The 22,490-nt window shown below is 47.5% G+C and overlaps 1 protein-coding gene across 9 annotated transcripts in view; it reads left to right on the top strand.

The window, feature by feature from the left end:
* The window catches only part of eya4 (EYA transcriptional coactivator and phosphatase 4), a 148,601-nt gene that overhangs the window by 87,697 nt on the left and 38,414 nt on the right, over positions 1–22,490 (top strand). For 5 of the 9 annotated variants that reach the window (XM_071412471.1, XM_071412465.1, XM_071412466.1 and 2 more), the window contains 6 exons: positions 14,093–14,176; positions 17,152–17,229; positions 17,839–17,905; positions 18,957–19,099; positions 19,591–19,713; positions 20,185–20,267. In XM_071412471.1, the coding sequence (XP_071268572.1) occupies positions 14,093–14,176; positions 17,152–17,229; positions 17,839–17,905; positions 18,957–19,099; positions 19,591–19,713; positions 20,185–20,267 (578 nt within the window). The remainder of the gene's footprint in view (positions 1–14,092; positions 14,177–17,151; positions 17,230–17,838; positions 17,906–18,956; positions 19,100–19,590; positions 19,714–20,184; positions 20,268–22,490) is intronic. The other 4 variants (XM_071412472.1, XM_071412467.1, XM_071412474.1 and 1 more) reach the window with 1 other exon arrangement.

Genomic DNA, 22,490 nt, shown 5'->3' with positions numbered 1-22,490 from the left:
TGTTCATCTGTTGCCTTGAAGGGTGTATGTCTACCACTGTATCTAGACAACATTTCAGAGTTCACGGACAGTGTAGCATATAGATTAGAGGGGGGGGGGGGGAAGACAATGCAAAACATTAAGCCCTTTCGAATGATCTGTTTACAAGGTCCAAAGCTATTTGCTATTGTTTTATGTCTTTCAGAAAGGTGTTTTATGTCTGTCAGATTAGTCTAGGCTCCTAAAGAAAATGTTACTGCAACAGTAGGAACATTCTGTCGTCAAACCTCCAGAGACGTTTGATTAAGTTTGGCCATTTCTATTTTCCTTTAGATATACTGTCTTTGACCTAATTTCAAAAAAACATCCAAAGTGTACAGCAAATAAGGGTGTTATTGTCACCATTAAAAGGTGACTGATGGGGATTTCTACTGGTGGAGATAGTACGTCCCTCCATACGCCCACCGTTTCTACTGGTGGAGATAGTACGTCCCTCCATACGCCCACCGTTTCTACTGGTGGAGATAGTACGTCCCTCCATACGCCCACCGTTTCTACTGGTGGAGATAGTACGTTCCTCCATACGCCCACCGTTTCTACTGGTGGAGATAGTACGTCCCTCCATACGCCCACCGTTTCTACTGGTGGAGATAGTACGTTCCTCCATACGCCCACCGTTTCTACTGGTGGAGATAGTACGTCCCTCCATACGCCCACCGTTTCTACTGGTGGAGATAGTACGTCCCTCCATACGCCCACCGTTTCTACTGGTGGAGATAGTACGTCCCTCCATACGCCCACCGTTTCTACTGGTGGAGATAGTACGTCCCTCCATACGCCCACCGTTTCTACTGGTGGAGATAGTACGTCCCTCCATACGCCCACCGTTTCTACTGGTGGAGATAGTACGTCCCTCCATACGCCCACCGTTTCTACTGGTGGAGATAGTACGTCCCTCCATACGCCCACCGTTTCTACTGGTGGAGATAGTACGTCCCTCCATACGCCCACCGTTTCTACTGGTGGAGATAGTACGTCCCTCCATACGCCCACCGTTTCTACTGGTGGAGATAGTACGTCCCTCCATACGCCCACCGTTTCTACTGGTGGAGATAGTACGTCCCTCCATACGCCCACCGTTTCTACTGGTGGAGATAGTACGTCCCTCCATACGCCCACCGTTTCTACTGGTGGAGATAGTACGTCCCTCCATACGCCCACCGTTTCTACTGGTGGAGATAGTACGTTCCTCCATACGCCCACCGTTTCTACTGGTGGAGATAGTACGTCCCTCCATACGCCCACCGTTTCTACTGGTGGAGATAGTACGTCCCTCCATACGCCCACCGTTTCTACTGGTGGAGATAGTACGTCCCTCCATACGCCCACCGTTTCTACTGGTGGAGATAGTACGTCCCTCCATACGCCCACCGTTTCTACTGGTGGAGATAGTACGTCCCTCCATACGCCCACCGTTTCTACTGGTGGAGATAGTACGTCCCTCCATACGCCCACCGTTTCTACTGGTGGAGATAGTACGTCCCTCCATACGCCCACCGTTTCTACTGGTGGAGATAGTACGTCCCTCCATACGCCCACCGTTTCTACTGGTGGAGATAGTACGTCCCTCCATACGCCCACCGTTTCTACTGGTGGAGATAGTACGTCCCTCCATACGCCCACCGTTTCTACTGGTGGAGATAGTACGTCCCTCCATACGCCCACCGTTTCTACTGGTGGAGATAGTACGTCCCTCCATACGCCCACCGTTTCTACTGGTGGAGATAGTACGTCCCTCCATACGCCCACCGTTTCTACTGGTGGAGATAGTACGTCCCTCCATACGCCCACCGTTTCTACTGGTGGAGATAGTACGTCCCTCCATACGCCCACCGTTTCTACTGGTGGAGATAGTACGTCCCTCCATACGCCCACCGTTTCTACTGGTGGAGATAGTACGTCCCTCCATACGCCCACCGTTTCTACTGGTGGAGATAGTACGTCCCTCCATACGCCCACCGTTTCTACTGGTGGAGATAGTACGTCCCTCCATACGCCCACCGTTTCTACTGGTGGAGATAGTACGTCCCTCCATACGCCCACCGTTTCTACTGGTGGAGATAGTACGTCCCTCCATACGCCCACCGTTTCTACTGGTGGAGATAGTACGTCCCTCCATACGCCCACCGTTTCTACTGGTGGAGATAGTACGTCCCTCCATACGCCCACCGTTTCTACTGGTGGAGATAGTACGTCCCTCCATACGCCCACCGTTTCTACTGGTGGAGATAGTACGTCCCTCCATACGCCCACCGTTTCTACTGGTGGAGATAGTACGTCCCTCCATACGCCCACCGTTTCTACTGGTGGAGATAGTACGTCCCTCCATACGCCCACCGTTTCTACTGGTGGAGATAGTACGTCCCTCCATACGCCCACCGTTTCTACTGGTGGAGATAGTACGTCCCTCCATACGCCCACCGTTTCTACTGGTGGAGATAGTACGTCCCTCCATACGCCCACCGTTTCTACTGGTGGAGATAGTACGTCCCTCCATACGCCCACCGTTTCTACTGGTGGAGATAGTACGTCCCTCCATACGCCCACCGTTTCTACTGGTGGAGATAGTACGTCCCTCCATACGCCCACCGTTTCTACTGGTGGAGATAGTACGTCCCTCCATACGCCCACCGTTTCTACTGGTGGAGATAGTACGTCCCTCCATACGCCCACCGTTTCTACTGGTGGAGATAGTACGTCCCTCCATACGCCCACCGTTTCTACTGGTGGAGATAGTACGTCCCTCCATACGCCCACCGTTTCTACTGGTGGAGATAGTACGTCCCTCCATACGCCCACCGTTTCTACTGGTGGAGATAGTACGTCCCTCCATACGCCCACCGTTTCTACTGGTGGAGATAGTACGTCCCTCCATACGCCCACCGTTTCTACTGGTGGAGATAGTACGTCCCTCCATACGCCCACCGTTTCTACTGGTGGAGATAGTACGTCCCTCCATACGCCCACCGTTTCTACTGGTGGAGATAGTACGTCCCTCCATACGCCCACCGTTTCTACTGGTGGAGATAGTACGTCCCTCCATACGCCCACCGTTTCTACTGGTGGAGATAGTACGTCCCTCCATACGCCCACCGTTTCTACTGGTGGAGATAGTACGTCCCTCCATACGCCCACCGTTTCTACTGGTGGAGATAGTACGTCCCTCCATACGCCCACCGTTTCTACTGGTGGAGATAGTACGTCCCTCCATACGCCCACCGTTTCTACTGGTGGAGATAGTACGTCCCTCCATACGCCCACCGTTTCTACTGGTGGAGATAGTACGTCCCTCCATACGCCCACCGTTTCTACTGGTGGAGATAGTACGTCCCTCCATACGCCCACCGTTTCTACTGGTGGAGATAGTACGTCCCTCCATACGCCCACCGTTTCTACTGGTGGAGATAGTACGTCCCTCCATACGCCCACCGTTTCTACTGGTGGAGATAGTACGTCCCTCCATACGCCCACCGTTTCTACTGGTGGAGATAGTACGTCCCTCCATACGCCCACCGTTTCTACTGGTGGAGATAGTACGTCCCTCCATACGCCCACCGTTTCTACTGGTGGAGATAGTACGTCCCTCCATACGCCCACCGTTTCTACTGGTGGAGATAGTACGTCCCTCCATACGCCCACCGTTTCTACTGGTGGAGATAGTACGTCCCTCCATACGCCCACCGTTTCTACTGGTGGAGATAGTACGTCCCTCCATACGCCCACCGTTTCTACTGGTGGAGATAGTACGTCCCTCCATACGCCCACCGTTTCTACTGGTGGAGATAGTACGTCCCTCCATACGCCCACCGTTTCTACTGGTGGAGATAGTACGTCCCTCCATACGCCCACCGTTTCTACTGGTGGAGATAGTACGTCCCTCCATACGCCCACCGTTTCTACTGGTGGAGATAGTACGTCCCTCCATACGCCCACCGTTTCTACTGGTGGAGATAGTACGTCCCTCCATACGCCCACCGTTTCTACTGGTGGAGATAGTACGTCCCTCCATACGCCCACCGTTTCTACTGGTGGAGATAGTACGTCCCTCCATACGCCCACCGTTTCTACTGGTGGAGATAGTACGTCCCTCCATACGCCCACCGTTTCTACTGGTGGAGATAGTACGTCCCTCCATACGCCCACCGTTTCTACTGGTGGAGATAGTACGTCCCTCCATACGCCCACCGTTTCTACTGGTGGAGATAGTACGTCCCTCCATACGCCCACCGTTTCTACTGGTGGAGATAGTACGTCCCTCCATACGCCCACCGTTTCTACTGGTGGAGATAGTACGTCCCTCCATACGCCCACCGTTTCTACTGGTGGAGATAGTACGTCCCTCCATACGCCCACCGTTTCTACTGGTGGAGATAGTACGTCCCTCCATACGCCCACCGTTTCTACTGGTGGAGATAGTACGTCCCTCCATACGCCCACCGTTTCTACTGGTGGAGATAGTACGTCCCTCCATACGCCCACCGTTTCCGGACCGGTCTCTTATTTATACTGTACATACGTATGTAATGGCGTGCGACAAGTTCATAAATCTCAGTATGTTTATATGGAACTGGGTCACGCAGATATTTAGTGTGACATTTACGCAAATTGTTATAAATGAGGCCCCAGAAGTCCTCATAAGGACAAAAACAGGGAACATGTCAACGTCCTCACAAGGGAAAAGGCTATTTTAAGGTTAGGTATTAGGGTTAGGGATATAATTGATTAGAATTAGGGTTAGGGGTTATGGAAAATTAGATTTTGAATGGGGATCAATTGATTGGTCCCCGCGAGTATAGTAAAACAAACGTGTGTGTGTGTGTGTGTGTGTGTGTGTGTGTGTGTTTGAGGCGCAGCCCACAGAGCATTGGAAACTATTTCCTCCTCTAGAGCTTTAAAGCATCACGCTCAGATCTCAACACCACCAAGTCCTGTTCTCTGTCTCTCTCTCTGTCTCTCTGTCTGTCTGTCTCTCTCTCTCTCTCTCTCTCTCTCTCTCTCTCTCTCTCTGTCTCTCTCTCTCTCTCTCTGTCTCTCTCTGTCTCTCTCTGTCTGTCTCTGTCTCTGTCTCTCTGTCTCTCTGTCTCTCTCTCTCTCTCTCTCTCTCTCTCTCTCTCTCTCTCTCTCTCTCTCTCTCTCTCTCTCTCATAGAGATGTGAGAGAGATAGGTGGGTTGAGGAGAGGGAGGAGGAGAGGAGAGGAACAGGAGGATAGAAGAGAAGAATGAGGAGAAGAGAGAGAGAGAGAGAACATGGGGGAACGAGAGAGTAGTTAAACACTCTGTTATCACCTCATTGTTGATGACTACAGTATTCAGTCTTTCACTGACATGTAATGGAAAACCTGTAATGTACCACATTCTTCTATAGTCAGTGTGTTTATAACATACACCCAGGTCTCTCCCTATTAAAGGATGCTAGATGATATTAAATGAAATCAAATTTGTCAGTGTTAATGGTTTTAGCAGCCCCTCTGGGCGGGATTAAAGCAACACACACACACCCACACCACATACCCAACATTCCCTTCACCTGACATCAGCCATCTCATTGGCCAGCAGCGGTCTTCGTGGTATGTGTTCATTACAGCGGGTTTGGGCCGTCTTCCCAGAGGGGATTGATAAAGTTCAGTCGCCTAGCTCTAGGTGTGTCTGGCCTCCGAGATGTCATTGACGAAGAAATTTGAAGAAAAAACCTAGGAAACACTGTGCATGAAGATTGACTTTCTACAGCTTGTTCTCTCGTTGAATTGGGTAGTTTAATAGTTTATTAACTAACTGCCAACAAACGCTTCTTGTAGCCATCGATGATCTCGCTGAACCTTTCTACTGGCAAATTGGACCACTTTTCTGCAGCGAACTAATGTCCGAGTGGTGTCCTCCACCCGCTGCTGGTTGCAGCTCTCGTCGTAGGTTATGGATGTGAGCCAGTATCGACCGTACGTAGGCACACATCTGGGGGTAAACCATGCTTGGGAGGATTTCCAAGCAAACTGTGAGATTTATCAACATGAGAGTGTGTGTAAATTTACGCACACGACCACAACCACAACCATGACCACAACCATGACCACAACCATGACCACAACCATGACCACAACCATGACCACAACCATGACCACGACCATGACCACGACCACAACCATGACCACAACCATGACCACAACCATGACCACAACCACTACCATGACCACAACCATGACCACAACCATGACCACAACCATGACCACAACCATGACCACAACCATGACCACAACCATGACCACAACCATGACCACAACCATGACCATGACCACAACCATGACCACAACCACTACCATGACCACAACCATGACCACAACCATGACCACAACCATGACCACAACCATGACCACAACCATGACCACAACCATGACCACAACCATGACCACGACCATGACCACAACCATGACCACGACCATGACCACAACCATGACCACAACCATGACCACAACCATGACCATGACCACGACCACAACCACTACCATGACCACGACCATGACCACAACCATGACCACAACCATGACCACAACCATGACCACGACCATGACCACAACCATGACCACAACCATGACCACAACCATGACCACAACCATGACCACAACCATGACCACAACCACTACCATGACCACAACCATGACCACAACCATGACCACAACCATGACCACAACCATGACCACAACCATGACCACAACCATGACCACTACCATGACCACATTTACATTTACATTTAAGTCATTTAGCAGACGCTCTTATCCAGAGCGACTTACAAATTGGTGCATTCACCTTATGACATCCAGTGGAACGGCCACTTTACAATAGTGCATCTAAATCTTTTAAGGGGGGGGGGAGTGAGAAGGATTACTTTATCCTATCCTAGGTATTCCTTAAAGAGGTGGGGTTTCAGGTGTCTCCGGAAGGTGGTGATTGACTCCGCTGTCCTGGCGTCATGAGGGAGTTTGTTCCACCATTGGGGGGCCAGAGCAGCGAACAGTTTTGACTGGGCTGAGCGGGAACTGTACTTCCTCAGTGGTAGGGAGGCGAGCAGGCCAGAGGTGGATGAACGCAGTGCCCTTGTTTGGGTGTAGGGCCTGATCAGAGCCTGGAGGTACTGAGGTGCCGTTCCCCTCACAGCTCCGTAGGCAAGCACCATGGTCTTGTAGCGGATGCGAGCTTCAACTGGAAGCCAGTGGAGAGAGCGGAGGAGCGGGGTGACGTGAGAGAACTTGGGAAGGTTGAACACCAGACGGGCTGCGGCGTTCTGGATGAGTTGTAGGGGTTTAATGGCACAGGCAGGGAGCCCAGCCAACAGCGAGTTGCAGTAATCCAGACGGGAGATGACAAGTGCCTGGATTAGGACCTGCGCCGCTTCCTGTGTGAGGCAGGGTCGTACTCTGCGGATGTTGTAGAGCATGAACCTACAGGAACGGGCCACCGCCTTGATGTTGGTTGAGAACGACAGGGTGTTGTCCAGGATCACGCCAAGGTTCTTAGCGCTCTGGGAGGAGGACACAATGGAGTTGTCAACCGTGATGGCGAGATCATGGAACGGGCAGTCCTTCCCCGGGAGGAAGAGCAGCTCCGTCTTGCCGAGGTTCAGCTTGAGGTGGTGATCCGTCATCCACACTGATATGTCTGCCAGACATGCAGAGATGCGATTCGCCACCTGGTCATCAGAAGGGGGAAAGGAGAAGATTAGTTGTGTGTCGTCTGCATAGCAATGATAGGAGAGACCATGTGAGGTTATGACAGAGCCAAGTGACTTGGTGTATAGCGAGAATAGGAGAGGGCCTAGAACAGAGCCCTGGGGGACACCAGTGGTGAGAGCACGTGGTGAGGAGACAGATTCTCGCCACGCCACCTGGTAGGAGCGACCTGTCAGGTAGGACGCAATCCAAGCGTGGGCCGCGCCGGAGATGCCCAACTCGGAGAGGGTGGAGAGGAGGATCTGATGGTTCACAGTATCGAAGGCAGCCGATAGGTCTAGAAGGATGAGAGCAGAGGAGAGAGAGTTAGCTTTAGCAGTGCGGAGCGCCTCCGTGATACAGAGAAGAGCAGTCTCAGTTGAATGACTAGTCTTGAAACCTGACTGATTTGGATCAAGAAGGTCATTCTGAGAGAGATAGCGGGAGAGCTGGCCAAGGACGGCACGTTCAAGAGTTTTGGAGAGAAAAGAAAGAAGGGATACTGGTCTGTAGTTGTTGACATCGGAGGGATCGAGTGTAGGTTTTTTCAGAAGGGGTGCAACTCTCGCTCTCTTGAAGACGGAAGGGACGTAGCCAGCGGTCAGGGATGAGTTGATGAGCGAGGTGAGGTAAGGGAGAAGGTCTCCGGAAATGGTCTGGAGAAGAGAGGAGGGGATAGGGTCAAGCAGGCAGGTTGTTGGGCGGCCGGCCGTCACAAGACGCGAGATTTCATCTGGAGAGAGAGGGGAGAAAGAGGTCAGAGCACAGGGTGGGGCAGTGTGAGCAGAACCAGCGGTGTCGTTTGACTTAGCAAACGAGGATCGGATGTCGTCGACCTTCTTTTCAAAATGGTTGACGAAGTCATCTGCAGAGAGGGAGGAGGGGGGGGGAGGGGGAGGAGGATTCAGGAGGGAGGAGAAGGTGGCAAAGAGCTTCCTGGGGTTAGAGGCAGATGCTTGGAATTTAGAGTGGTAGAAAGTGGCTTTAGCAGCAGAGACAGAAGAGGAAAATGTAGAGAGGAGGGAGTGAAAGGATGCCAGGTCCGCAGGGAGGCGAGTTTTCCTCCATTTCCGCTCGGCTGCCCGGAGCCCTGTTCTGTGAGCTCGCAATGAGTCGTCGAGCCACGGAGCGGGAGGGGAGGACCGAGCCGGCCTGGAGGATAGGGGACATAGAGAGTCAAAGGATGCAGAAAGGGAGGAGAGGAGGGTTGAGGAGGCAGAATCAGGAGATAGGTTGGAGAAGGTTTGAGCAGAGGGAAGAGATGACCAGAAGCTCTCGGGGTGTGCGAGAACACGTGGGCGGACGAAGAGAGAGCAGTAGGAGTAGCAGTGTTATCTGTGGTGATCCATGTTTCCGTCAGTGCCAGGAAGTCGAGGGACTGGAGGGAGGCATAGGCTGAGATGAACTCTGCCTTGTTGGCCGCAGATCGGCAGTTCCAGAGGCTACCGGAGACCTGGAACTCCACGTGGGTCGTGCGCGCTGGGACCACCAGATTAGGGTGGCCGATGCCACGCGGTGTGGAGCGTTTGTATGGTCTGTGCAGAGAGGAGAGAACAGGGATAGACAGACACATAGTTGACAGGCTACAGAAGAGACTACGCTAATGCAAAGGAGATTGGAGTGGCAAGTGGACTACGCGTCTCGAATGTTCAGAAAGTTAAGCTTACGTAGCAAGAATCTTATTGACTAAAATGATTAAGATGATACAGTACTGCTGAAGTAGGCTAGCTGGCAGTGGCTGCGTTGTTGACTTTGTAGGCTAGCTGGCAGTTGTTGACTTTGTAGGCTAGCTGGCAGTGGCTGCGTTGTTGACACTACACTAATCAAGTCGTTCCGTTGAGTGTAATAGTATCTACAGTGCTGCTATTCGGGGGCTAGCTGGCTAGCTAGCAGTGTTGATTACGTTACGTTGCGTTAAAAGAACGACAATAGCTGGCTAGCTAACCTAGAAAATCGCTCTAGACTACACAATTATCTTTGATACAAAGACGGCTATGTAGCTAGCTATGTAGCTAGCTACGATCAAACAAATCAAACCGTTGTACTGTAATGAAATGAAATGAAAATGTGATACTACCTGTGGAGCGAAGCGGAATGCGACCGGGTTGTTGAGTGCAGAAGTTCTATTCGGTAGACGTTGGCTAGCTGTTGGCTAGCTAGCAGTGTCTCCTACGTTAAGGACGACAGATAGCTGGCTAGCTAGCCTCGGTAAATTAAGATAATCACTCTAAAACTACACACTCTAAACTACACAATTATCTTGGATACGAAGACAGCAAAGACAACTATGTAGCTAGCTAACACTACACTAATCAAGTCGTTCAGTTGGGTGTAATAGTTGCTACAGTGCTGCTATTCGGTAGACGGTGGACGTTTGCTAGCTGGCTAGCTGCTGGGCAGATAGCAGTGTAGACTGCGTTAGGACGACGAAATACGATAATTACGCAATTATCTTTGATACAAAGACGGCTATGTAGCTAGCTAAGAAGAAATTGCTAAGATTAGACAAATTAAACCGTTGTACTATAATGAAATGTAATGAAATGTAATGAAATGTAATGAAAAGTTATACTACCTGCGGACCAAAGTGCTGCTATTCGGTAGACGGTGGACGTTTGCTAGCTGGCTAGCTGCTGCGGACCAAAGTGCGAAGTGCGACCGCTCGCTCCAACCCGGAAGTGTCACGATACCACTAGTACCACGACCATGACCACGACCATGACCACAACCATGACCACGACCATGACCACAACCACAACCATGACCACAACCATGACCACAACCATGACCATGACCACGACCACAACCACTACCATGACCACGACCATGACCACAACCATGACCACGACCATGACCACAACCACTACCATGACCACAACCATGACCACAACCATGACCACAACCATGAGTACCATGGGATCTTTAGTGACCACAGAGAGTTAGGACACCCGTTTAAAGTCCCAGCTGAAGACTGCACCCTACACAGGGTAATCGCTGCCCTGGGGCATTGGGATATATACACTGCTCAAAAAAATAAAGGGAACACTAAAATAACCAGTAGAGATGATACCGCTAGGGCCGGGATGATACCAGTAGGGCCGGAATGATACCACTAGGGCCGGGATGATACCACTAGGGCCGGGATGATACCAGTAGGGCCGGAATGATACCACTAGTACCGTGATGATACTACTTGGGCCTGGATGATACTGCTAGGACCGGGATGATACCACTAGGGCCGGGATGATACCACCACGTCCTGGATGATACCACTAGGGCCGGGATGATACCACTAGGGCCGGGATGATACCACTAGGGCCGGGATGATACCACTAGGGCCGGGATGATACCACTAGGACCGGGATGATACCACCATGTCCTGGATGATACTGCTAGGACCGGGATGATACCAGTAGAGATGATACCGCTAGGGCCGGGATGATACCAGTAGGGCCGGAATGATACCACTAGGGCCGGGATGATACCACTAGGGCCGGGATGATACCAGTAGGGCCGGAATGATACCACTAGTACCGGGATGATACTACTTGGGCCTGGATGATACTGCTAGGACCGGGATGATACCACTAGGGCCGGGATGATACCACCATGTCCTGGATGATACCACTAGGGCCGGGATGATACCACTAGGTCCGGGATGATACCACTAGGACCGGGATGATACCACCATGTCCTGGATGATACTGCTAGGACCGGGATGATACCAGTAGAGATGATACCACTAGGACCGGGATGATACCAGTAGAGATGATACCCTTAGGGCCGGGATGATACCACTAGGGCCGGGATGATACCCTGAGGGCCGGGATGATACCACTAGGGCCAGGATGATACCGCTAGGGTCGGGATGATACCACTAGGGCCGGGATAATACCATTAGGGCCGGGATGATACCACTAGGGCCGGGATGATTTCATTAGGGCCTGGATGATACCGCTGTGAAGAGATGCTGGACTGTGGCCAGATGTCCTCCCATCACATAGTCTAAAACCTTTCATAAATGAGCAGAGATTATTTACGGTTTATCGGAAGCACATTTATTTATTGATCATGTGTGTTAGATGTCCTCTTGGTTGTTGCTGTAAAAGAAGAGAAACATAGACTAATTGTCACGCCCTGACCGTAGATTGCTTTGTATGTTTCTATTTTTTGTTTGGTCAGGGTGTGATGTGGGTGGGTATTCTATGTTGTAGGTCTAGGTTTTGTATTTCTATGTTTTGGCCTGGTGTGGTTCTCAATCAGAGGCAGCTGTCTATCGTTGTCTCTGATTGAGAACCATACTTAGGTAGCCTGTTTTCCCACTGTTAGTTGTGGGTGGTTATTTTCTGTTTAGTGTTTTGTTGCACCTTGCAGAACTGTTTGTTTGTCGTTTTGTTGTTTTTGTTCGAGTGTTCATATTTATTAAACGTATTATGAACACCTACCACGCTGCACCTTGGTCCTCTTGTCCTTCTCCAGACGACAATCGTTACACTAATGACTTTCAGTTTGGAGCGTCTGCAATTGGTTTGTCCCCGAAACTTAGTGTTGTGTGTCTCCCTGTAAAATATTACTCTGTCTTGTCATGTAACGATCAGAAGTTACCCTCTTTAAGGTGGTCATGTTTAACGATTGAAATGTTCAGGTGAATCTTCAGACATGTCGAAACGATGACCTTGTTTTTCCTCTGTGATTTGAAGGAAGAGGGGTTTTCTGTTCCTTTTCAGAGAATTGACGGGCAAAATGGGGCTCTTTCGGAGCTTACGATTTGTAATTGGTGGGCGATGCGGTAGTAGCCTATGCCAGAGGAACGTACGTGTTCGTATCCCGACATGTATTTATGATAACATTAGAACGGCTGTTCATGTTACGTTTATCATCTGACGATGTGTGTATTGAAATTCATGCTTCATGAATATTCTGATTCGAAACTGATTCTCATTGGCTGTTACATCATGAGTATTGGGTATTTAAACACCTGTCACCTTTCCTTGTTTGTAGTACAGGACAGGACAGGTAACGGGTCGGCATGCTAACTGGGTTACAGGCCTCAATGTTTCTTTACTAGAGAGCTACAAGTTTTCATTCAGTTTGTCTTTAACCGGTTTATTTCATTTTGTAAATATCGGTACACTAGTCTTATTTTCTCCACCTGCAAGTAAATAGCCTCACTTTTGGGCAAGTAAAAGTCAAGATTTTCTGTTGCCTCCTCACTGTTAAAATCCAACTGCATGGTCCACGTTGACACCATTGAAAGAGTCCAGATCTGAATCACATCTATAACTTATGGTGAGATCTGAATCACATCTATAACTTATGGTGAGATCTGAATCACATCTATAACTTATGGTGAGATCTGAAAACATCACGGTTGGAGGAGGGCACCTCTCAAACATTAAAGACTTAGTGCAGTTTGCTGCCAAATTGCCAGTAGAAAAGTGAAGCTCGTTGATGACTACAAGAAGGGTTTGTCTGCAGTTATCTTGGCCAAAGACTCTGCCCCTAACTACTAGCTCTGGGGTGCCAATAATGTGGTACATTCCATTTGTCTTTATGTTCTAAATTAAAATTGTAATTTTAAGTTGACAAAAAAATTAAATTGGTTCTGCAATGTATGAAAATCCAATAACAAGGTGTGTAACTAAAATATTTTCTTACATTTAAACTTATTTTTCTAAGAAATAGGGAACTATTTAAGAAAAGTTCAAGGGTGCCAATATATTTGGCAGCAACTGTGTTGAATACATGTAACAATCCTTAGATAATCCAGTTGTGACTGAAAAGGAGTACTTTGGAAACCGAGTGACATTTTGTAAACCATTCTGAACCTTCATGAACCATTCTGAACCTTCACGAACCATTCTAAACCTTCACGAACCATTATGAACCTTCATGAACCATTATGAACCTTCATAAACCATTCGGAACCTTCATAAACCATTATGAACCTCTGTGAACCATTCTGAACCTTCATGAACCATTATGAACCTTCATGAACCATTCTGAACCTTCATGAACCATTATGAACCTTCATGAACCATTATGAACCTTCGTGAACCATTCTAAACCTTCATGAACCATTCTGAACCTTCATGAACCATTCTGAACCTTCATAAACCATTCTGAATCTTCATGAACCATTCTGAACCTTCATGAACCATTCGGAACCTTCATAAACCATTCTGAACCTTCATGAACCATTCTGAACCTTCATGAACCATTCTGAACCTTCATAAACCATTCTGAATCTTCATGAACCACAGCAGTGTTATGGTTTGGCTTGTTGAGGTGAGAGAGCAGATTGGTTGTCTGTGAGTTGTAACCCCGCCCCCTCTCTGATCCTCCACCCATTCAGGAGAGACCATGACTATTCTAAACACGGCTGATTGGCTGCTGGGCTGCAGTAGCCCGCCCCCTGGCCACAGTGGAAAGGACTATGGTATTGACTGAGCATGTGTGTGTCTGAGCCGACTGCTCTGGAGCGGTGTGGCGGGATGTGTGGGGTTGTGTGAAGTGGGGTTATGTGAAGTGGGGTTGTGTGGGGTGTGTGGGGTGGGGTGGGGTGGGGTTGGGTGGGGGTATGTGGGGTTGTGTGGTGTGGGGTGGGGGTGTGGGGTGGGGTGGTGTGGTGTGGGGTGGGGGTGGGGTGGTGTGGGGTGTGGGGTGGGGTTGTGTGGTGTGGTGTGGGGTGGGGTGGTGTGGTGTGGGGGTGTGTGGAGTGGGGTGGGGTGGTGTGGTGTGGGGGTGTGTGGAGTGGGGGTGTGTGAAGTGGGGGTGTGTGAAGTGGGGTTGTGGTGGGGTGGGGGTATGTGGGGTTGTGTGAAGTGGGGTGGGGGTATGTGGGGTTGTGTGGAGTGGGGGTGTGTGTGAGTGGAGTTGTGTGAAGTGGGGGTGTGTGGTGTGGGGGTGTGTGTGAGTATAGGGGCGCCTTCAGAAGCACACAACGTTTTGGAATGTTCAGATAGAAATATAGAATATAGAACATACATGCCTCTCCGACGTGAAGACCAAGGAATCATGTTGGCTCTGTTCATGGCATTTCTATCTGCAACGTTTGGCAACTGAACATGGCCTAGGTGTGTGTTTGAGAGAGAAAAGGCATGTGGAATACTAATACAGGCTTCCACGGTAGCTAGCTACAATACCCCAGTCTACAGATCTTCCACGGTAGCTAGCTACAATACCCCAGTCTACAGATCTTCCACGGTAGCTAGCTACAATACCCCAGTCTACAGATCTTCCACGGTAGCTAGCTACAATACCCCAGTCTACAGATCTTCCACGGTAGCTAGCTACAATACCCCAGTCTACAGATCTTCCAGGGTAGCTAGCTACAATACCCCAGTCTACAGATCTTCCACGGTAGCTAGCTACAATACCCCAGTCTACAGATCTTCCAGGGTAGCTAGCTACAATACCCCAGTCTACAGATCTTCCAGGGTAGCTAGCTACAATACCCCAGTCTACAGATCTTCCACGGTAGCTAGCTACAATACCCCAGTCTACAGATCTTCCAGGGTAGCTAGCTACAATACCCCAGTCTACAGATCTTCCAGGGTAGCTAGCTACAATACCCCAGTCTACAGATCTTCCACGGTAGCTAGCTACAATACCCCAGTCTACAGATCTTCCACGGTAGCTAGCTACAATACCCCAGTCTACAGATCTTCCAGGGTAGCTAGCTACAATACCCCAGTCTACAGATCTTCCACAGTAGCTAGCTACAATACCCCAGTCTACAGATCTTCCGCGGTAGCTAGCTACAATACCCCAGTCTACAGATCTTCCAGGGTAGCTAGCTACAATACCCCAGTCTACAGATCTTCCACGGTAGCTAGCTACAATACCCCAGTCTACAGATCTTCCACAGTAGCTAGCTACAATACCCCAGTCTACAGATCTTCCGCGGTAGCTAGCTACAATACCCCAGTCTACAGATCTTCCAGGGTAGCTAGCTACAATACCCCAGTCTACAGATCTTCCACGGTAGCTAGCTACAATACCCCAGTCTACAGATCTTCCACGGTAGCTAGCTACAATACCCCAGTCTACAGATCTTCCAGGGTAGCTAGCTACAATACCCCAGTCTACAGATCTTCCAGGGTAGCTAGCTACAATACCCCAGTCTACAGATCTTCCACGGTAGCTAGCTACAATACCCCAGTCTACAGATCTTCCACGGTAGCTAGCTACAATACCCCAGTCTACAGATCTTCCAGGGTAGCTAGCTACAATACCCCAGTCTACAGATCTTCCACAGTAGCTAGCTACAATACCCCAGTCTACAGATCTTCCGCGGTAGCTAGCTACAATACCCCAGTCTACAGATCTTCCAGGGTAGCTAGCTACAATACCCCAGTCTACAGATCTTCCACGGTAGCTAGCTACAATACCCCAGTCTACAGATCTTCCACAGTAGCTAGCTACAATACCCCAGTCTACAGATCTTCCGCGGTAGCTAGCTACAATACCCCAGTCTACAGATCTTCCAGGGTAGCTAGCTACAATACCCCAGTCTACAGATCTTCCACGGTAGCTAGCTACAATACCCCAGTCTACAGATCTTCCACAGTAGCTAGCTACAATACCCCAGTCTACAGATCTTCCGCTGTAGATGTGTGCTGTGTTGTTTGAATTATTCTGCACATTACCTCACATCTAGTCTCTCCCCCTCTCCTCCCTCTCTTCCTTATCTCCTCTCTTCCCTCTCTCTTTTCCTTCCTCTCTTCTCCCTATCTCTTCTCATCCCTCCCTCCCTCCCTCTCTCCTCCTCTCCTCCCTCTCTCCTCCACTCCTTCCTCTCATCTCTCTCTCTCTCTCTCCTCTTTCTCCTTTCTCCTCTCCTCTCTCTCATCTCTCCCCTTCCTCTCTCCTCTCCTCTCTCTCTCTCCTCTCTTCTTTCTCCTCTCTCTCCTTTCTCCTCTCCTCTCTCTCCTCTCCTTCCTCTCTCCTCCTCTCCTCTCCTCTCTCTCCTTTCTCCTCTCCTCTCTCTCCTCTCTCTCCTCTCCTTCCTCTCTCTTCTCTCTCTCCTCTTCTCTCTCTCCTCTTCTCTATCCTCTCTCTCCTCTCTCTACTTTCTCCTCTCCTCTTTCTCTTCTCCTCTTTCTCCTCTCCTTCCTCTCCTCTCTCTCCTTCCTCTTTCTCCTTTCTCCTCTCCTTCCTCTTTCTCCTTTCTCCTCTCCTTTCTCCTCTCCTTTCTCTTCTCTCTCCTCTTCTCTATCCTCTCTCTCCTGTCTCTCCTCTTCTCTATCCTCTCTCTCCTGTCTTTCCTCTTCTCTCTCTCCTCTCTCTCCTCTTCTCTCTCTCTCTCCTCTTCTCTCTCTCCTCACCTCTCCCCTCACCTCTCTCCTCTCCTCACCTCTCTCCTCTTCTCTCCCTCCTCACCTCTCTCCCTCTCCTCTCCTTCCTCTCCAGTTAAAACAGAGCCTATAAACAGCAGTGAAACAGCCAGAACTACAGGAGACACAACACTGGACAGCTACGCAGGATCAGGTAACACACACATCATGCAAACACACACAGCATGCAACACACAGCAAGCAAACACAACACACACAAAGCACGCAAACACACACACAACACTGGACATCTACGCAGGATCAGGTAACACACAACATACAGCACGCAAACACAACACACAGCCCGCAAACACAACACACAGACCGCAAACACAACACACACAAAGCACGCAAACACAACACACAGCCCGCAAACACAACACACACACAGCACGCAAACACAACACACACACAGCACGCAAACACAACACACACAAAGCCCGCAAACACAACACACAGCCCGCAAACACAACACACAGCCCGCAAACACAACACACATCCCGCAAACACAACACACACAAAGCCCGCAAACACAACACACAGCCCGCAAACACAACACACATCCCGCAAACACAACACACAGAGCACCCCCATGTAGAGAGGGTTTAGAGACAGAGGGGTCAGTGTTGACCTGTGACGTCTCTATGACAACAAACTAGAACCATACGACAAACAGGAATATGATCAGACACAGTGTCTGTAATGGTTGTTGTCTAACAGTTGTTTACCGGATTTGTTGTTTGTGGTTGTTTATTGTTGTCAGTCATTACCAGCAGTGGATACAGCCCTCCATCTGCACACCAGTACTCTCCACCCATCTACCCCTCCAAGTAAGTATTACTATATTATATTACTATATTATATTATTAGATTACTATATAACTATACTATACACTAGTATTATATTATATTACAATATAACTATACTATATACTATTACTATATTATATTACTATATTATATTATTATATTACTATATTACTAACCATACCAGTACTCCCCACCCATCTACCCCTCCAAGTAAGTATTACTATATTATATTACTATATTATATTACTATATTATATTAATATATTATATTACTATATTATATTACTATACTATATTACTATATTATATTACTATATTATATTACTATATAACTATGCTATATATGATTACTATATTATATTACTATATAACTATACTATATACTATTACTATATTATATTACCATATCACTATACTATAAACCGTTACTATATTACTATAATATGTACTAATACTATATTATATTACTATATAACTATACTATACACTATTACTATATTATATTACTATTTAACTATACTGTACACTATTACTATATTGTATTACTATATAACTATACAATATACTGTTACTATAGTACTATAGTGTATACTATTACTATATTATATTACTATATAACTATACTATACACTATTACTATATTGTATTACTATATAACTATACTATACACTATTACTGTATTATATTACTATATAACTATACTATACACTATTACTATATTGTATTACTATATAACTATACTATACACTATTACTGTATTATATTACTATATAACTATACTATACACTATTACTATATTGTATTACTATATAACTATACTATACACTATTACTGTATTATATTACTATATAACTATACTATACACTATTACTATATTGTATTACTATATAACTATACTATACACTATTACTGTATTATATTACTATATAACTATACTATACACTATTACTATATTGTATTACTATATAACTATACTGTACACTATTACTATATTATATTACTATATAACTATACTATATACTATTACTACATTATATTAGTATATAACTCTTTCTCCTCTCCTCTCCTCAGGCCGTACCCCCACATCCTGTCCACACCGGCAGCCCCGCCCATGGCAGCGTACGCCGGCCAATCCCAGTTCAGCAGCATGCAGCCGTCAACAGTCTACACAGCATACTCCCAGACTGGCCAGGCCTACGGACTATCTACCTACGGTACACGCACACGCACACGCACACGCACAGACTGACACGCATGTACTCTCTCCTCCATCTTTTATTCAATGGCAGATATATGGATGCCAACCTGTTTTGTTTTCACTCTCTCCCCCCTCTCTCTCTCCCCCTCTTTCATTCTCTCCCCCTCCTCTCTCTCTCCCCCCTCTCTCTCTCTCCCCCTCTCTCTCTCTCTCCCCCTCTCTCTCTCTCCCCCCTCTCTCACTCTCCACCCCCCTCTCTCTCTCTCTCTCTCTCTCTCTCTCTCTCTCTCTCTCTCTCTCTCTCTCTCTCTCTCTCTCTCCCTCCCCCCTCTCTCCCCCTCTCTCACTCTCTACCCCCCTCTCACTCTCTCCCCCACTCTCTCACTCTCTCCCCCCTCTCTCTCTCTCTCCCCCCTCTCTCCCCCCCCCCCTCTCTCTCTCTCTCTCTCTCTCCTCTCTCTCCCCCCCCCTCTCTCTCTCTCCCCACTCCCTCCCCCCTCTCTCCAGACCTGGGTATGATGTTACCAGGTATGAAGACAGAGGGGGGTCTCTCCCAACCCCCCCTACAGACCAGCCTCAACTACACGCCCCAGCCTGGACAGACAGCCTACTCACCATATCAGATGCCAGGTCAGTTAGCCAAAACATCCAATCGAAAGGAATGTGAGAGTGGAAACCTGACCAATCAGGTGACAGATACCGTACTAGCATGACTTAAGTAGGAATTCCTGCCTTCATTAGACAAGACTAAAATACAGGAGCTGTTCATTGTGGAGGGGACTCTGCATGTAACTGTGTCTGTTTAAGCTGTTTGGATAGTTGTTTGTAGTAACACAGAGTATCATTGAAAAAAGAGACCCTGGACTCCAGTGGGATTCTCTAATTAAAGGTTATATGAATCAAAAATAGAAATATCTTAATACCTGTTATGTCAGGAAAATGAATTGACACATCTCTCTCTCTGTCGCTCTCTCTCTGTCTCTCTCTCTCTTTCTCTCTGTCTCTCTCTCTTTCTGTCTCTCTGTCTCTCTCTTTCTCTCTGTCTCTCTCTGTCTCTCTCTTTCTCTGTCTCTTTCTCTGTCCCTCTCCTTCTCTCTCCAGGGTCCAGTTTCACGTCATCATCTGGTCTGTACTCCAGCAACAACTCTGTGTCCAACCCAGCCAACTACACTGCTCCACAGCAGGTACCTGTGTGTATGCGTGCAGGGGTGTGTGTGTGTGTGTATGTAAGTGTGTATTACAAGCATTCTTAAACCTCAACAACAAACACAAGTCTATCTCTACTGTAGAACTCTGTCTAGAAACCACACCGTTACTTCTATAACTACCTAAGTGTTTGACTGCTGTGTCAGAGTTCTTGAGACAGTACTGTCCTTGAGCCTAGAATGACTTGTGTTTGTGTTAGAATGTAATGCTTGTAACACAGTGGATCGGGAGAACATGGTTACCCCCCCAAAAAAAACTCAAATATACCCACACGATTATTCATTTCAAAAGTCTGTTTTGGACAGAATATTTATCTTAGGTTACGTTCCAAATAGCACTATGTACCTTATGGGCCTTGGTCAATAGTAGGTCACTATGTACCTTATGGGCCTTGGTCAATAGTAGGTCACTATGTACCTTATGGGCCTTGGTCAATAGTAGGTCACTATGTACCCTATGGGCCTTGTTCAATAGTAGTCAACTATAGTAGTTAAGATCTGCTTTGAAAGTCGATAAACTTCTAAACCCACTTTTGAGAAAATGGCCCTTGAATGTGTTGGTACACCTACTGTAGAGGTCCTTTTTGTCTCCACCCATTCAGCATCGTTCACACCCTCTTAAGCCTTAGCCCCACCCACCTTAGCCCCACCCATCTTTAAGGATTCACATGTGAGGCCATGTAGTAAACAGAGTGAGTACTGTAGTGTACTAAACAGAGTGAGTACTGTAGTGTACTAAACAGAGTGAGTACCGTAGTGTATTAAACAGAGTGAGTACGGTAGTGTAGTAAACAGAGTGAGTACGGTAGTGTACTAAACAGAGTGAGTACGGTAGTGTATTAAACAGAGTGAGTACAGTAGTGTAGTAAACAGAGTGAGTACTGTAGTGTATTAAACAGAGTGAGTACGGTAGTGTAGTAAACAGAGTGAGTACGGTAGTGTAGTAAACAGAGTGAGTACGGTAGTGTATTAAACAGAGTGAGTAGTGTACTAAACAGAGTGAGTACGGTAGTGTATTAAACAGAGTGAGTACGGTAGTGTAGTAAACAGAGTGAGTACGGTAGTGTAGTAAACAGAGTGAGTACGGTAGTGTATTAAACAGAGTGAGTAGTGTACTAAACAGAGTGAGTACGGTAGTGTAGTAAACAGAGTGAGTACGGTAATGTAGTAAACAGAGTGAGTACTGTAGTGTACTAAACAGAGTGAGTACGGTAGTGTATTAAACAGAGTGAGTACAGTAGTTTAGTAAACAGAGTGAGTACGGTAGTGTACTAAACAGAGTGAGTACGGTAGTGTATTAAACAGAGTGAGTACTGTAGTGTACTAAACAGAGTGAATACGGTAGTGTAGTAAACAGAGTGAGTACGGTAGTGTAGTAAACAGAGTGAGTACGGTAGTGTATTAAACAGAGTGAGTACCGTAGTGTATTAAACAGAGTGAGTACCGTAGTGTATTAAACAGAGTGAGTACGGTAGTGTATTAAACAGAGTGAGTACGGTAGTGTATTAAACAGAGTGAGTACCGTAGTGTATTAAACAGAGTGAGTACCGTAGTGTATTAAACAGAGTGAGTACTGTAAGTCGCTCTGGATAAGAGCGTCTGCTAAATGACTTAAATGTAAATGTAAATGTACTGTAGTGTAGTAAACAGAGTGAGTACGGTAGTGTATTAAACAGAGTGAGTACCGTAGTGTAGTAAACAGAGTGAGTACCGTAGTGTATTAAACAGAGTGAGTACTGTAGTGTAGTAAACAGAGTGAGTACCGTAGTGTAGTAAACAGAGTGAGTACCGTAGTGTATTAAACAGAGTGAGTACTGTAGTGTAGTAAACAGAGTGAGTACCGTAGTGTATTAAACAGAGTGAGTACTGTAGTGTAGTAAACAGAGTGAGTACCGTAGTGTAGTAAACAGAGTGAGTACCGTAGTGTATTAAACAGAGTGAGTACTGTAGTGTAGTAAACAGAGTGAGTACCGTAGTGTATTAAACAGAGTGAGTACTGTAGTGTAGTAAACAGAGTGAGTACCGTAGTGTATTAAACAGAGTGAGTACGCTTATCTTCATTATTACAGGAAAATAAACTCACAACAAGATAATTATTTACAAGTTGATGGTGCGCTAATTACAGAAAATAGCTTACGCTTCCGAGTGTGACGAAATAAAAGTAGGGCAGTCTACCGGAGAATTTTAGAACTTGGACACTGT

Source organism: Salvelinus alpinus, chromosome 8, assembly GCF_045679555.1.
Source record: "Salvelinus alpinus chromosome 8, SLU_Salpinus.1, whole genome shotgun sequence".
Taxonomy (NCBI): Eukaryota; Metazoa; Chordata; class Actinopteri; order Salmoniformes; family Salmonidae; genus Salvelinus; species Salvelinus alpinus.
The sequence above is the reverse complement of the archived record's forward strand: the minus strand, read 5'-3'. Positions and strand labels throughout refer to the sequence as shown.